This window comes from Mirounga angustirostris, unplaced genomic scaffold (assembly GCF_029215605.1).
Source record: "Mirounga angustirostris isolate CCGP_5_RB_7025 unplaced genomic scaffold, mMirAng1.0.hap1 SCAF_13, whole genome shotgun sequence".
Lineage (NCBI taxonomy): Eukaryota > Metazoa > Chordata > Mammalia > Carnivora > Phocidae > Mirounga > Mirounga angustirostris.
Genome location: NW_026991721.1, coordinates 62,176,747 through 62,193,884, shown reverse-complemented (window position 1 = coordinate 62,193,884; position 17,138 = coordinate 62,176,747). Strand labels below are relative to the sequence as shown.

The following is a 17,138-nucleotide window of genomic DNA, read 5'->3' as shown; positions in this document are numbered from 1 at the left end:
GAACATAACTGTTTGATTCCCACTGCCACCATCCCAGTCCAGCACCGATCAACTGACTCATCAACTTTCACAGATGCTCCCCAATTGGTCTCCCCATCTCCAGCCTCTCACCTCTAATTACCACACCCACATCCTCAGAATAATCTCAAAACTCTACCTTTGTCATAAATTCCCAAAAAGTTTTAGTAACGTCCGCTCTTTATAGGACCAGTTCTGAATTACTGGCTCTAATGTAGTCAATCAACAAATATATGTTAACCATCTATTCTGTACAGGAACAGAAGCATCAAAAATGTAACCCCCGGGCGCCTGGGTGGCTCAGTTGGTTAAGCGACTGCCTTCGGCTCAGTTCATGATCCTGGAGTCCTGGGATCGAGTCCCGCATCGGGCTCCCTGCTCAGCAGGGAGTCTGCTTCTCCCTCTCACCCTACCCCCTCTTGTGTTCTCTCTCTCTCTCTGTCTCAAATAAAAAAAAAAATTTTTTTAATCTTTTAAAAAAAAAGAAAAGAAAATGTAACCCCACATCCATCACCCTAGGAGCTGAAAGAATTGATGGGGATGTGCCGCCTGGCAAGGCAGATAATGCTCCATCCTCCCAGAGCTGCTTATGCAATGAAATATCGTACCTCCAACACTGTTCAGCACGTGTTGGAGCATGGCTGGTACACCATGCTCACATATACCACCCTCCTGGTCCAGAGCAAATATACGTGATTACCAAACAAAGGTATTCCTAAGGAAGCAAAAGGTATAGAAGGCACAGAAGAATCCTAAGATGAAAAAATTAGTTTTTCCAATACTACAGAAATCTCTCCCTAATCACAGTATTTCTTCATTTATGAAATTCAACTATATGCAGATTTACTCCTAAATACCTTTCCACAGTTAATTAATTGCTGAGAATTGCAGTTTCAAGTAAACACAGATTTTGAATTAAAAAAAAAAAAAGGAACCTGAAGGTATCATGAGAAGAAGGAAATAAAGCAGAAAGCAAAGCAGAAAAATAGATTCATGAAATGAATCCCTGGGGAAGATAAAGGAAGCTGAGACAAAGGGCTACCTGAGACTTATGCTGTAGGACAGGACCAGGGACACACATAAGAAAGACTACAGAGGCAAGTTGGAATACCTTGAGTTCCAATGTACTAATTATCCACTGAGGGAACTACATAATAACCCTCGTGTTGGGAGGGAATGAGAACATAGCCAGTAATTCAGAACTGGTCCTGTCTGTGATGGCAAATGGAGTAAGTGAGAAAAGGTCACACAAAGCCTCTTCTGTCTCTAGCTTCCAGGTACTACATACCTCAGGACTACAGTGAGACCCAAAAGGAAATACAAAATGGAGACCAAGAAGGTTAAGAACTCTGAGTCATAAGATTAGAAATGCACACTGGCTCTTAAGATGGAGGGACACACACACATACAGTGCCTCACAGTTTGTATATTACCTTCAATAACGCAGAAGTTTATGTGTTATTTCAAAAAAACGCCAAAACTTCCAACTCATTTCACTGAAAAGCTGTTAGCAAATAAGGAATGAAGAAAGGAAATAACCCAGAATCCATTATTACCATTTTAAGATTTTTAAATGTCTCCTACAAATTCTTTATTTGGAGAGCTGTCTTTACTATTTTGTTTTGGCGAAATATAAAAAATATTTACAAAGACATTTACAGGCTCATTCGTGATTCCAATCCCCTAATCCCATTTTTTAATTAGATTTTTTAGTTCCTCAAAAGAAACAACTTTTACCACAGAGTTAATAGAAACAACACTAAAGATTAGGGGAAAAGGGGCACCTGGGTGGCTCAGTTGGTTAAGCATCTGCCTTCGGCTCAAGTCATGATCCCAGGGTCCTGGGATCGAGCCGTGCATAGGGCTCCCTGCTTGGTGGAGAGCCTGCTTCTCCCTCTCCCTCTGCCTGCCACTCTGCCTACTTGTGCTCTCTCTCTGTCTGTCAAATAAATAAAATCTTTAAAAAAAATGAAGTTCAAAACCTTAAAAAAAAAGACTAGGGAAAAATACTATACATGCCAAGTTCACAAAAATTAATCATATTTTTACGCTGTGTTTAACACGATAAAAGCCCTTTACTGCAACTTGCTTCCTTTATACAGTTGTCCTGCTTATGCAAGGGACATATTCCAAGTGGATGCCTGAAACCCTACTGGATAGTACTGAACCCTAGATAGTTTTTTTTTTCCGATACATACATATCTATGATCAAGTTTAATTTATAAATTAGGCACAGTAAAAAGATTAACTAGTACTAAAATAGAATAATTATAACACACTGTAAGAAAAGTTATGTGAATATAGTATCTCTCTCTCAAAATACTGTACTATATTCACCCCTCCTGTAATTATAAGAGACAATAAAAGGTCTACGTGATGAGATGAAGTGAAGTGAATGATGTAGGCACTGTGACATATTGTTAAGCTACTACTTTTTTTTTTTTTAAAGATTTTATTTATTTATTTGAGAGAGACACACACAGCAAGAGAGGAAACACAAGCAAGGGGAGTGGGAGAGGGAGAAGCAGGCCTCCCGCGGAGCAGGGAGCCCGATGCGGGGCTCGATCCCAGGACCCTGGGATCATTGACCTGAGCCGAAGGCAGACACTTAACGACTGAGCCACCCAGGCGCCCCTATTAGTGAACTTCTGACGATATGTCAGAAGGAGGATCATCTGCTTCCAGACCACAGATGACTGCAGGTAACTGAAACTGTGAAATTCAAAAACGCAGATAAATGGGGACTACTGTATTTTTAACTGACACACTGGCCAGGCTCAATTACTTTTGTAACCAGTAAGGTTAAAAATTTTTGAGGCTAACTGTATATATGGGAATAGAACATATAATATTCATAAGATACACAAACCAAACTGCAAAGCAAAGAATAAAAGATATTTAGCTGAAAATCTATCATTGAAGAATGAAAAAAGATTCAAACTACCCATGTTGTTCCCCAAAATTTTTTTCCACTTAGATTCTCTTTTACTTCAGAAGGGCCCAATTTAAAACAAAACAAAACCCTGTGTTTCTAAAAACAACAGGATAAAAGTGCACAGCCAAAAAGCTTATTTCAAGACATTTCCAGGAGTGACATGTAATTCGCACTGCAACCATAATTGCAAAGTTATAATAAAGATTGCAAAAAATATCACTAGATTTTGCTATATTTAAAAGGACAACACTTACTAAAACAATAAGAGTATTAATTTTAAGGCACATTTTGATCTCTGGAAGGGAACATAACAAACTAGTAATAATGGTTACCTCCAGGGCAGGAAAATAGTATGGCACAGGGCTTGAAGAAAACTTTTCACTTCTGTAAATGCCCTTTTGAACTTTACGAATTTTTTTTTTAATTTATTTGAGCAAGAGAGAGCAAGAGAACATGAGGCGGGGGTGAGGGGCAGAGGGAGAGAGAGAGCAGACTCCCCACTGAACAGGGAGCCTGACACGGGGCTTGAGCCCAGGACCCTGGGATCATGACCTGAGCCGAAGGCAGACGCCCAACCAACTGAGCCATCCAAGCACACCGAACTTTACGAATTCTATACCATGCGTTTATATGAACTATTCCAAAATTTCTCTTTGATGTACAAGTGTTTAAATAATAGCCTTCATCACCTTATCTTCTTGGAATTACATGTATTTTTTTCTTTTTTTAAATTTTTATGTTATTTTAATTCCACTATAATTAATAGAAAGTGTTATATTAGTTTCAGGTGTACCATACAGTGATTCAAGAATACATTACTCTGGGGGCGCCTGGGTGGCTCAGTTGGTTAAGCGACTGCCTTCGGCTCAGGTCATGGTCCTGGAGTCCCGGGATCGAGTCCCGCATCGGGCTCCCTGCTCGGCAGGGAGTCTGCTTCTCCCTCTGACCCTCGTGATCTCTCTATCTCATTCTCTCTCTCAAATAAATAAATAAAATCTTAAAAAAAAAAAATAAAAATAAAAATATAAAAAAAAAAAAAAAGAATACATTACTCTGGGGCGCCTGGGTGGCTCAGTTAGGTCATGATCCCAGAGTCTTGAGATCGAGCCTTGTGTTGGGCTCTCTGCTCACTGGGGAGTCTGCTTCTGTCTCTCCCTCTGTCCCTCCCACCCCTCCCCCCCGTTCATTCTCTCTCTCAAATAAATTCTTTTTAAAAAAAGAAAAAAGAAGGGTGCCTGGGTGGCTCAGTCAGTTGGGCATCTGCCTTTGGCTCAGGTCATGATCCCAGGGTCCTGGGATCGAGCCCCACATCGGGCTCCCTGCCTAGTGGGGAGCCTGCTTCTCCCTCTCTCTCTCTGCAGCTCCCCCTGCTTGTGTTCTCTATCAAATAAATAAAATATTAGGGGCGCCTGGGTGACTCAGTTGGTTGGGCAACTGCCTTCGGCTCAGGTCATGATCCTGGAGTCCCTGGATCGAGTCCCACATCGGGCTCCCTGCTCAACAGGGAGTCTGCTTCTCTCTCTGACCCTCCCCCCTCTCAGGTTCTCTCTCTATCTCATTCTCTCTCTCAAATAAATAATATCTTTAAAAAATAATAATAATAAAAATTTAAAAAAAGAATACATTACTCAGTGCTCATCACAATATATGTACTCTTAATCCCCTTTACCTATTTCACCCATCCCCCACCACCACTAACTTCCCTTCTGGTGACTACCAGTTTGTTCTCTATATGTAAGTCTTTTTTTTTTCTTTTTTTCTTTGTTCATTTGTTTTGTTTCTTAAATTCCACATGAGTGAAATCATATGGTATTTGTCCTTCTCTGACTTATTTCACCTAGCATCACGCCCTCTAGATCTATCCATGCTGTTGCAAATGACAAGATTTCACTCTTTTTCATGGCTGAGTAATATTCCATTGTATGTACGGGCACCTGGGTGGCTCAGGTGGTTGAGTGTCTGCCTTCAGCTTGGGTCATGATCCCAGGGTCCTGGGATCGAGTCCCGCATGGGGCTCCCTGTTCAGCAGAGACCTGCTTCTCCCTCTGCCCTTCCCCCATGCTCATGCTCTTGCTTGCTCTCTCCCTCAAATGAATAAATAAAAAATCTTAAAAAAAATATGCCATTGTATGTATACAACACATCTTTATCCGTTCATCTATCAATGGACACTTGAGTTGCCTCCTTGCCTCCATATCTCGTTGTTATAAATAATGTTGTAATAAACAGAGGGGTGAACATATCTTTCAAATTAGTGTTTTCATATTTCATAAATACCCAGTCATGGAGTTACTGGATCATATGGTAATTCTATATTGAATTTTTTGAGAAACCTCCATACCATTTTCCAGAGTGGCTGCACCAGTTTGCATTTCCACCAACAGTGCATGAGGGTTCCTTTTTTTCCACATCCTCACCAACACTCGGTGTTTCTTGTGTTTTTTATGTTAGTCATTCTGACAGCTATGAGGTGTTATCTCCTTGTGGTTTTAATTTGCACTTCCCTAATGGTAAGCAACGTTGAGCATCTTTTCATGTGTCTGTTGGCCACCTGGATGTCTTCTTAGGGGAAATGTCTGTTCACAGGTGCCTGGGTGGCTCAGTCGGTTAAGCATCTGCCTTCGGCTCAGGTCAGGATCCCAGAGTCCTGGGATCAAGCCCCACTTTGGGCTCCCTGCTCAGCGGGGAGTCGGCTTCTCCCTCTACCCCACCAACCTGTTCATGATCTCTCTCTCACTTTCTCTCTCAAATACATAAATAAAATATTTTTTATTTATTTTCTTAAAGATTTTATTTATTTATTTGTCAGAGGGAGAGATAGAGCACAAGCAGGGGGAACAGCAGGCAGAGGGAGAAGCAAGTTCTCTGCTGAGGAAGAAGCCCCATGTGGGACTTGATCCCTGGAATCATGACGTGAGCCAAAGGCAGACGCTTAATGACTGAGCCACCCAGGCATCTCAATAAATAAAATCTTTATTAAAAACAAAGTCTGTTCATATCTTCTGCCCATTTTTTAACTGAATTATTTGGGGTTTTTGGTGTTGAGCTGTATAAGTTCTTTACATATTTTGGATACTAACACTATCAAATGCAGCATTTGCAACTATCTTCTCCCATTCAGTAGGCTGTGTTTTAGTTTTGTTGATTGTTTCCTTTGCTGTGCAGAAGCTTTTTATTTTGATGCAGTCCCAACTGTTTATTTTTGCTTTTATTCCCCTTGCCTTAAGAGACATATTTAGAAAAATGCTAAGGCCAATGTCAGAGAAATTATTGCCTATGCTCTCTTCTATGACTTTTATGATTTCAGGCTGGAATTGCATGTACTTCTAAGTAACAATGGAGATTTATTACCTTTCAGCAAGACCACTGAAATTCTAAATCATCTGAAGATCATTTTAAAACATAAGTAGAGGGGCGCCTGGGTGGCTCAGTCATTAAGCGTCTGCCTTCGGCTCAGGTCATGATCCCAGGGTCCTGGGATCAAGCCCCACATCGGGCTCCCTGCTCTGCGGGAAGCCTGCTTCTCCCTCTCTCACTCCCCCTGCTTGTATTCCTCTCTCGCTCTCTCTGTGTCAAATAAATAAATAAAAATCTTTAAAAATAAAAAAATAAAATAAAACGTAAGTAGAGAAGAAAATAACTATTGCCTCTACTTCAAATAATATCCCCTATACCTATTTCCATTGACTTCTGCAAATTTAAATCAAAACCTAAAAATAACAAAGTCTGCTTTAGATGGCATATTAATAAGGTTTCATAACATATAGAATCCACACACAAATGTTCCTCATTAAAAAAATATATATATCCAGGGGCACCTGGTTGGCTCAGTCAGGGGAGTGTATGACTCTTGATCTTGGGATTGTGAGTTCAAGCCCACATTGGGTGTAAAGATTAATTAAAAATAAAATTAAAAAAAAAATACACACACAGACAAAAGAAGGGCATAAAAACTAAAACCAAACGAAAAAAAAAATGGGTGGAAAAAAATTGTAACATTCAACTCAATGATACTTATCAAGCTATATATATGTACCTAGCATCTTCCTATACGTATGTTTCCATCAATCACTCAGTAGTTTTTAATCTCACATCAGTTAGAGTGTATATTGAAATTGCATTCAAGGGATGCCTGGGTGGATCAGTCGTTAAGCGTCTGCCTTTGGCTCAGATCATGATCCCAGGGTCCTGGGATGGAGTCCCACATCAGGCTCCCTGCTCCGTGAGAAGCCTGCTTCTCCCTCTCCCACTCCCTCTGCTCGTGTTCCCTCTCTCGCTGTGTCTCTCTCTGTCAAATAAATAAATAAAATCTTAAAAAAAAAAACCTTTAAAAAAAGTAAAATTGCATTCAAAACAAATAGTCTTATAGTTTGTTCTAAGGAAAGACTATTCATAAACACAAGTCTAAAAGCAAGTAGAGAATGTGTTTCTGAAGATTTCCTTCCCCACCATATCTACTTCAGCAGCTGACAAGTAATCACTACATAATTAGGAAAAGCTTAATTTAAAATAATAATTCAGGGGCACCTGGGTGGCTCAGTCATTTAAATGTCTGCCTTCAGCTCAGGTCATGATCCCAGGGTCCTGGGATCGAGCCCGCATCTGGCTCCCTGCTCAGCGGGGAGCCTGTTTCTCCCATTAGCTCTTCACCTCCCCCACCACTTGTGCTCTCTCTTGCTCACTCTGTGCTCTCTCTCTTTCTCAAATAAAAATCTCTAAAAAAATAAATAAAATTTGTGGCGCCTCGGTGGCTTAGTCATTAAGCGTCTGCCCTCAGCTCAGGTCATGATCCCAGGGTCCTAGGATCAAGCCCCGCATCAGGCTTCCTGCTCTGGGGGAAGCGTGCTTCTCCCTCTCCCACTCCCCCTGCTTGTGTTCCCTCTCTCATTGTGTCTCTCTCTGTCAAATAAATAAGATCTTTAAAAATAAATAAATAAATAAACAAAATTTAAAAATAAAATAAAATAATAATTCAGTTTAATGTTCCTCTGTATCCAGCCTGAAAAACAGAGTAACACCAAATCAATAGAGTTGCCTTCTAACAATCCCCTTGTTAAACTAATACAGCTGATGACTCATAGGGCTGTACAAAGGCTGAGTGTGGTGGCGGGTAAAGACTTGTACAACCGCAGCTCAGGTGGGGAGCCAGAAACACAAGTGGAGCCAAAGAAAGGTCTCCTGCAGAGGGTGCACAAAATGCAAGGAAGAAGCCTGGGAGATCACAGGGAATGCGGAAGGAAGAGGGAGAAAGAATCAAGGTTAAGAAAAGTGAGGCAGAGATGGTTCCCCTTTTTTGGGGGGTACCGGGAGCAGGGGCTTGGGGGGGAGGAGAAGGGTACATTAATGAGGGTCAGGAAGATATTGACCTACGCTGACCTCATGCCCAGTTGTCTTAACAAGGAAGCATCACTGTGACTAAACAACCTCAACATTTTGCCTCTATAGTAGCTTATGCAAGTCACAAGTGGTTTTCCAATTCTGTGTTCTATATTTTTATCTTATTGATAAATTTAATGAAAGTCTATGTTTGCAACAACAAAATAATATCTTAACTTATGTTGTTAATTTATTCTTTGGATTTCAAGTTACAGAATTTACTGAGGTAGTAATTTTTGTTTTACTCAAAAATACGCTTATTAGTTAATAAAAATTAGGTATAAAACATAAGCTTTTTTTGTACTAAATTGGAGACCCTGGAAGAAAATATTTACTAATTTTTTTAAAGATTTTATTTATTTATTTGAGAGAGAGTGGGGGTTGGGGGGGCAGAGAGAAAGGGAGAAGTAGACTCCCCGCTGAGCAGGGAGTCCAATGCAAGGCTGGATCCCAGGACCCTGAGATCATGACCTGAGCCAAAGGCAGACATTTAACCGACTAAGCCACCCGGGTGCCCCAGTATTTACTACTTATAGCAGTGACTCAAACACATCTATCTAAATGAGTACTGTACTACAAAGTAATCTCCTAAAAGTAAAAAAATGAATTTATTCCCAAGATATGCCAATACTCCAAACTTTTCACAACTTCTCTTTAGAGAAGAAATATGTAGTTTATAAGCTATAGCTGGGAAGAGTCACTCTCATTACTTTACAATCTCCAAAATATATGTATAGAACAATAATAATAATAACTCTCAAAGATAAGGGACTATGTCTTCCTTGAAATCTCTTCTTCCTCAGTTCCAGTGTTGCTCCAAAGTGGTTCTTACTCTTGTTTCCAGTCCCTCAGCTTCTATTCTTCCTCTCACCACATACTCTAGTCATTCCCCAAGGCCATCAATTAATTCCTCTCTTTTTTCCACGTTTCAACTAATCAGATCCTGTACTGACAGCCCCACCCTTGCCAAGGACATCATCTCCAGCAAGGACGTCAAAAACAAAATAAAGTAAACAAAACCCTATACATGTTCAAAGCTAACTTTACTTTCTTCTCTAACAGTTCCTTTTCGTAACTTTCCTGTTTCTATTAAAAACCACTACTATCCATTGGTCATCCACAGTTGAAATTCTGACTCTGTCCTTTTCATTTCTCCTCACACCCAGTCATGAGCCGAGGCTACTAGACAGCAAAATTCCTTCACCCACCATCCCCCACTTGCCCATCCTCACCACCTCCAGCCCCTATTACCTCTCATTAGGGCTACTACAATTGTTCCCTAATTCCAATATGCCAAATCCACTCTAACCCAGGTCACATGCTACAGCCCAAGTGACTTCCTAAAGTGCACTTCTTATCATGGCCCATCACTTCTCAGAAAACTTGGAGGCTCTGTGGCACCTACCTCATTAACCTGGTTCTCAAAGTCTTCCATGCATTAACCACAATCTATTTCTATTGCTTTATCACCAGCAATAACTCTCTCTTAAATATACATTCACACACACACACACACACACACTTATATTCTATACTGCAATCAAAATAAATTACAGAGAAGTCCCCATAAATGCCTGATAATTCCTGTCTGTCACAAAGAGTTCACAGGGATGCCTTGGAGCTAACAGCAGTCAACAAACATCCAACGAATATCCAATGAATGAATGAATAGAACGGGCTTACCTCTCTCTCCCGCATTTCTATATAATCACATCCTGTCTTCAGAGTTCATTTCAAAGCTTTTTTCATGAAATAATCTCACCAGTAAAAAGTAATCACCTCGGGGCACCTGGGTGGCTCAGTTGTTAAGCGACTGCCTTTGGCTCAGGTCATGATCCCAGGGTGCTGGGATCGAGCCCCACATTGGGCTCCCTGCTCTGTGGGAAGCCTGCTTCTCCCTCTCCCACTCCCCCTGCTTGTGTTCCCTCTCTTGCTGTGTCTCTGTCAAATAAATAAATAAAATCTTTAAAAAAAAAAAAAGTAATCACCTCTTCCTCTAAAATCTCATAGCCCCTAATCTTCTTTTTTCTTTTTTTTAAGATTTTATTTATTTATTTATTGGAGAGCGAGTGAGAGAGAAACAGCATGAGAGAGGAGAGGGTCAGAGGGAGAAGCAGACTCCCCGCTGACCCGGGAGCCTGATGTGGGACTTGATCCCAGGACCCTGGGATCATGACCTGAGCCGAAGGCAGTCGCTTAACCAACTGAGCCACCCAGGCGCCCGGCCCCTAATCTTCTAACCCACTCAACATCCTCTATCCAATATTTATTTCTTATCTCAACCACCAGATCTTACTTTTCTTTTTCTTCTTAAAGATCTTATTTATTTATTTGAGATAGAGAGCAACTGAGAGAGGGAGAGAGAGATTGAGAGAGAAAGAGAGAGAGTGAGCGCACGAGTGGTGGGGGAGGGGCAGAGGGAGAAGCAGACTACATTTCTTAAGGATAAGGTAACTGAGTAATATAATTGAGAGAGAGAGAGAACCAACCATCTCTAATGGTTAATTATTTTCTTAACTTGCCTACCAAAATTTAAACTCTTTGAAGGCAAAAATTTGTATTTGTTTCCTTTTCCCCCCATCTCTACTACCACCCCTAGCATTGGGCACAGTATCTAACACATGATGTGTCATTACATAGTTAGTGATTATCCATTCGTTGTCAAATATTGTGAAGGTAATTCAAAAAGGCAAATTCAAAAATATTTTAGAATGCCCATATAGTTTTTACAAAGTGATAAACTTTAACACTTGTTTTGGATATTTAGTCTGGTATTTAATAAACCAATTATGGTATTAACTCTTAAGAATCTAAAAATAGCAAAAATGAACTACTGAGGCTTCATCAAGCTATTGGGACAACACCAAAGGAAATATCAACAAAACCAAAAGACAACCACAGAATGGGAGAAGATATTTACAAATGACATATCAGATAAAGAGCTAGTATCCGAAATCCATAAAGAACTTATCAAACTCAACACCCAAAGAACAAATGATCCAATCAAGAAATGGGCAGAAGACATGAACAGACATTTCTCCAAAGAAGACGTACAAATGGCCAACAGACACATGAAACAGTGCTCAACATTACTTGGCATCAGGGAAATCCAAATCTAAACCACAATGAGACACCATCTCACACCAGTCAGAATGGCTAAAATTAATCAGGAAATGACAGATGTTGGCAGGGATGCGGAGAAAGGGGAACCCTCCTACACTGTTGGGAATACAAGCTGGTGCAGCCACTCTGGGAAACAGTATGGAGGTTCCTCAAAAAGTTGAAAATAGAGCTACCCTACGACCCAGCAATTGCACTACTGGGTATTTACCCCAAAGATACAAATGTAGTAATCCGAAGAGGCACGTGCACCCCAATGTTTATAGCGGCAATGTCCACAATAGCCAAACTATGGAAAGAGACTAAATGTCCAGATGAATGGATAAAGAAGATGTGGTATATATATATATATATATATATATATATATATATATATATATATATATATGGAATATTATGCAGCCATCAAAAAATCAAATCTTGCCATTTGCACCAACATGGATGGAACTAGAGGGTATTATGCTAAGCAAAATACGTCAATCAGAGAAAGAAAATCATCATATGATCTCACTGATATGTGGAATTTGACAAACAAGGCAGAGGATCATAGGGGAAGAAAGGAAAAAATGAAACAAGACAAAACCAGAGAGGGAGACAAACCATAAGAGATTCTTAATCTTAGGCAACAAACTGAGGTTTGCTGGAGTAGAGGGGGGTGGGAGGGTGATGGACACTGGGGAGGGTATGCTATGGTGAGCACTGTGAATTGTGTAAGACTGATGAATCACAGACCTGTACCCCTGAAACAAATAACATATTATATGTTAATAAAAAAATAAATTTTCAAAAGAGAAGAAAAAAGAGCCTAAAAATACTAATCTTGTTATGAAATTAACATGGTACCTTACACAGGATAGACACACAAAAGGTTATTGTACGAACAAATGAATGAATGAACAAATTAAGGCAAAAACTCTACTCCTAGACAATAAATCAGTGGACATCAAACTTCAGAGTCAAAACAAAAAGGAAAGATCTAAACAGAAATTTTTTCTTAATATTTTCCATTCCAGGAAGACTGGTAAAATGAACAGAACGAAATCAATCCCAAAGTCTCTCGGTTAAGCAGACAAGGGACAGACAAAATACAATTGCATAGTTGCATTATCAACATCTTGTGGGTGAAGGTATGTACTGGGATTTAATATTTCTTGCCAAGCCTTTCAGTCAAGAATCCTCTTTTTCTATAAGCAGCCACAAGGACAATTTTGAATGGAGTGCAACAAAAGTAACAGAAACATCTCATTTATGTCGGGCGCCTGGGTGGCTCAGTTGGTTAAGCAACTGCCTTTGGCTCAGGTCATGATCCTGGAGTCCTGGGATGGAGCCCCACATCCAGCTCCCTGCTCAGCAGGAAGCCTGCTTCTCCCTCTGACCCTCTCCCCTATCATGCTCTCTCTCTCTCTCTCAAATAAATAAATAAATAAATAAATAAATAAAATCTTTAAGAAAAAAAAGAAACATCTCATTTATGTCATCAGCTAAATGAGAAAAAATTAAGAAACACTGGCTCAAAAGTTGGAAAATCCTGGTACTAGATTTAGCTACTACTTACAGCTGGGAGTCTGGGCAAGCCACCAAACACCTCATAAGCTTAATCCACCTTATCTATAAAATTAAAGAGTTATCGGGGCACCTGGGTGGCTCAGGCTCAGGTCATGATCCCAAGGTCCTGGGACTGAGCCCCACTTTGGGCTCCCTGCTCAGTGGGGAGTCTGCTTTTCCTTTTCCCTCTGCCTGCAGCTCCGCCCACTTGTGCGCACTCTCTCTCTCTCTCAAATAAATAAATAAAATCTTTTTTAAAAAAGTTAAAGAGTTATCTGGGGAGAAAAAACTATTAAGAGATCTTTAAAATAAAAATGGTGGTTGAAAGCAAAAAAATTTTAACACTGTCTGATAAGGTTTTCAATGTGTGTAAATTAATAAATATGACAATTATAAAGCAGGGAGGTCAAAAGGACTTAAATGGTGATAAGGTTTCCACATTCCTCTTAAAGTGGTAAAATATTAATTCTAAGTAAACTGAAAAGTCAGGTATGTATTATAATCTCTAGAGCAGCCATTAAGAAAACTATACAAAGAAATATAGTCAAAAAACTCATTATTGAGGTGCCTGGGTGGCTCAGTCGGTTAAGCACCTGCCTTCTACTCAGGTCATGGTCCCGGGGTCCTAGGATCAAGCCCCACATCAGGATCCCTGCTCAGGGGGGAGCCTGCTTCTCCCTCTCCCTGCAGCTCCCCCTGCTTGTGCTCAATCTCTCTCTCCCTCTCTGTGTCAAATAAACGAATAAAATCTTAAAAAAAAAAAGAACTCAGTATTAAAATGAAATACTAAAGTATATTCAAATAATCTAAAAGAAGGAAGGAAAGGAGAAACCGTGGAACAAAAAATTGGAAAACAGAAACCAGACAGTAAAATTAGTAACCTTAAATCTAACCATGTCAATAATTACATTAAATGTAAATGACCTAAACACAATTAAAAATAGAGATTGTCAGAATGGATTAAAGAACAAGACCCAACGACATGCTATTTACAAGAAATCCACTTTAAATATAGTGGTGTAGGTAAATTAAAAGTAAAAATAGTGCGGGTGCCTGGGTGGCCCTGTCGGTTAAGCATCTGCCTTCAGCTCAGGTCATGATCCTGGGGTCCTGGGATCAAGTCTCACATTGGGCTCCTTGCTCAGCAGGGAGCCTGCTTCTCCCTCTACCTGCCGCTCCGCCCTGCTTGCGCACACTCTCTCTCACTCTCAAATAAAATCTTTAAAAAAAAAAAAAGTAAAACACAGCTCTATTCATAATCACCAAAAAGGGGAAATAACACAAATGTTCAAGGGTGAATAGATTAACTTCAGTTATCCCATTACATGGGATACATACAAACCATACAATGGATTACTTAATAAAAAAGAATTATTAATACATACTCACAATAACATGGATGGGTCTGTAGGGCATTACCCTGAGTAAAAGAAGCCAGTGTCAAAAGGTTACATACCAAATGACTTCATTTACATGACACTGTGGAAAAGACAAAACTATAGCAATTAAGAACAGAGCAGACCACTGGTTGACCCCAGCTGGAGGTGCAAGGGCAATATGAAGCTTCCTGGGATGACAGAACGGATGGAAACCTGATTTTGGTAGTTATATAAATTTGTATATTTGTTAAAACTCATGGAACTGTACACCAAAAAAGTCAATTTTTCTGTAATTTAAAAGTAAAATAAAGATTAAGAGAATGATCTCTGTGAACCCTTCCAGACTATGATTTTATGAATGAGAAGAGAGGAGTGTGAAAGTAAGATGAAAGGAGAACAAATGCTAAATCCTACTGGCATAAAAACCACTACTCATAAAAACCTCCTGATTACTGCACAAAATAAACAAAGCAAATCCAATCTTCAGAAATTCATTCCCAGAAAGAGGCTGAGAAAACCAGACATTCAGATCCAAAATGTGGATATTAGAAAGGCCTATGAATGGCTCTTCTTGTCTATTTCTATATTTTACACTTTGAAGAAGCTGCCAATTTCTACTGGCTAAATGCCACTTTCCCTGCTTGGGGTTACTCAATTTACAAGCATTCCTTTATTTATACCCTATACTCTCAAAGATGGGGTCTTTGGCAGTCACAATAAAGACTCTGCCAGAAAGATCAGGGCTCCTAACCCGGAACTAAGGTCCCTGCGGGACGCAGCACACCCATGACTGACCTAAAGCCCCTAGGCGGGGAGGTCTTTCTCACAAGTCAGAAAGCGTCCCCCACCACCAAAGCCCCCAAAGGAGGAAGCCGCTGGAGACCGGGCTCTGGGCACTTCTCGCTCCTCTGAACAGCCAGACTGCCTCGGGTGCAGCTGGCCGTTTTGAGGGCTGCCTGGATGTGGAGCGTGCCCTCTACAGAAGGTTCTGCCCAGTGATCTTGGGTAAGTCCCTTCCTCTTCCAGAGTAGAGCGGTAATCTGGGCATTCTGCCTAAGGGAGCTTCCCATCGCTCTCTCCGAGTCTGAGACTTTCTGGGCGCCCCCCCCACCTCGCCGACAGGAGCCCGCCTCGCCCCTCAGACCCCATCCCCACCTAACCCCCCCACCGCTCAGGGAGCCCTGAGGCGGCTAACTACCCGCCCGAGGGCACGGCCCGAAGGCAAGGAGGAGGCAGAACCGCCAAATCCCGGTCACTGGCCCCTCTGCGCAGAGCAGGCCGTCCCGCCGCATTCCTATTCACCCCTCCCTGGGGTCACCGCCCGCCGGGGCCGGCTTCCACCACCCGGGGGTGGTGGTGCGCGCGCCCGGGAGGGCCTGGGTTGGGGACGGGGCGGGGGCGCCCACCTTGAGCTGGGATTTAGAGACCTTGCCGCTGTGGTCCAGGTCGAGCGCGGTGAAGGCGTGCCAGATGGCCTTGAGCAGCTCGTCCTTCAAGCCCCCCATGGCCGCGGCGTGGCCACCCACACTGCCAGCCCGCCTCGCCGACCCTAAGGCGAGTCTGACTCCCCTCCGCCACCGCCGCCACAGCCGCCCGCCCTTCAGTCACCTGACCGTGGCAGGCCCCGCCCCCCCCAGGCCCCGCCCCCGGGGCGCCGGCCCCGAGCCGGGCGCGCTGGCGTGGGAGCGCGGGGTGGACTCGGGAGTGGACGGGCTTAGCCACCCCCACGGGCCTTCCCTCTCGGCTTGGACGCTGAGAACTGCCCCGCAGGTCCCTCGTGTTCCCCAGACCGCGTGGGGCCACCTTTAGTGCTTACGTGCTCACCAAACAAGACCCCAATTCCGGGGAAAAATATGAGAGTCGGGGTGAGCAGCCTCCAGCCCGCGCCCCGCAGTGAAAAAAAAGGAGCCCCGCATCTGTCCCGAGGACGCACCACTGTCTGGAGGAGAACTAACGAGCCCGACAAGTCCCCGAGCCGGGCCCCCAATGCTAGCGCAGTTCTAGCCGGAGAGGATGTGGAGGGGGAGGGGAGGCAGGGAAGGGCTTCTGAGGGAAGGTTTATATTAATTTTTCAAACGTTTCTTGATGCCTACTATGTCGTGGGTGTGGGCGCACAGAGACGAGGTTTAAGGTTGGTTTAGAAGCCACAGAGTCAGGCAACGTTTTCTTCCCAACCTTCAGCTGTTGAGGGTCAGCTCACAACTTAGGAACGGTTTGACTCCGGTTATTGTGCCGTTCCTGGTATTTCTGTGCTTACACAATAGGAGTTCTGAGAGAAGCACAGCAAATCACTCCACCTATTTTACTAGTCAGAATGGGTGGACCATTTAAAAGAACACATCCAAGCCTATAAGAGCGTCCTCTTCATCGTAGATGTTTAATTAATATCTGTTAACAGTGGTCACCTGAGCTCTTTGGGCTTCAAATTCTCCACATACAAATGAACATGTTGCACCAGATGTTCTGGAGGGGTTCTTCTAGTGTTCACATCATAGGATAATAAGGACTGCTGGCTGACTCCAATCTGATGAAGTCACCAGGCACAGTTAGTGCCCTGCCTCTCCAATCCAAGACTAAATCTGGACGATATGGAGAGAAGAACAAATACCAAGAGTTTTGAAAAGGAGATCATTCTCAGATCAAGTTTGGTTTTGCTTTCTTCTTTTACGTTCCTAAATACACACATATGTACCTTATAAAAAAGGAAAAGATTGGGCGCCTGGGTGGCTCAGATGGTTAAGCGTCTGCCTTCAGCTCAGGTCATG

At 42.2% G+C, this 17,138-nt stretch overlaps 1 protein-coding gene across 4 annotated transcripts in view; it reads right to left on the bottom strand.

The window, feature by feature from the left end:
- Positions 1–15,977, bottom strand: part of SWAP70 (switching B cell complex subunit SWAP70) — an 81,143-nt gene extending 65,166 nt beyond the window's left edge. For 2 of the 4 annotated variants that reach the window (XM_064577092.1, XM_045894163.3), the window contains exon 1: positions 15,780–15,973. In XM_064577092.1, the coding sequence (XP_064433162.1) occupies positions 15,780–15,878 (99 nt within the window). In that variant the 5' untranslated portion in view covers positions 15,879–15,973. Of the gene's footprint in view, positions 1–15,779 lie in introns of all 4 variants that reach the window. The other 2 variants (XM_045894162.3, XM_045894164.3) reach the window with 2 other exon arrangements.
- Positions 15,978–17,138: the final 1,161 nt, after the last annotated feature.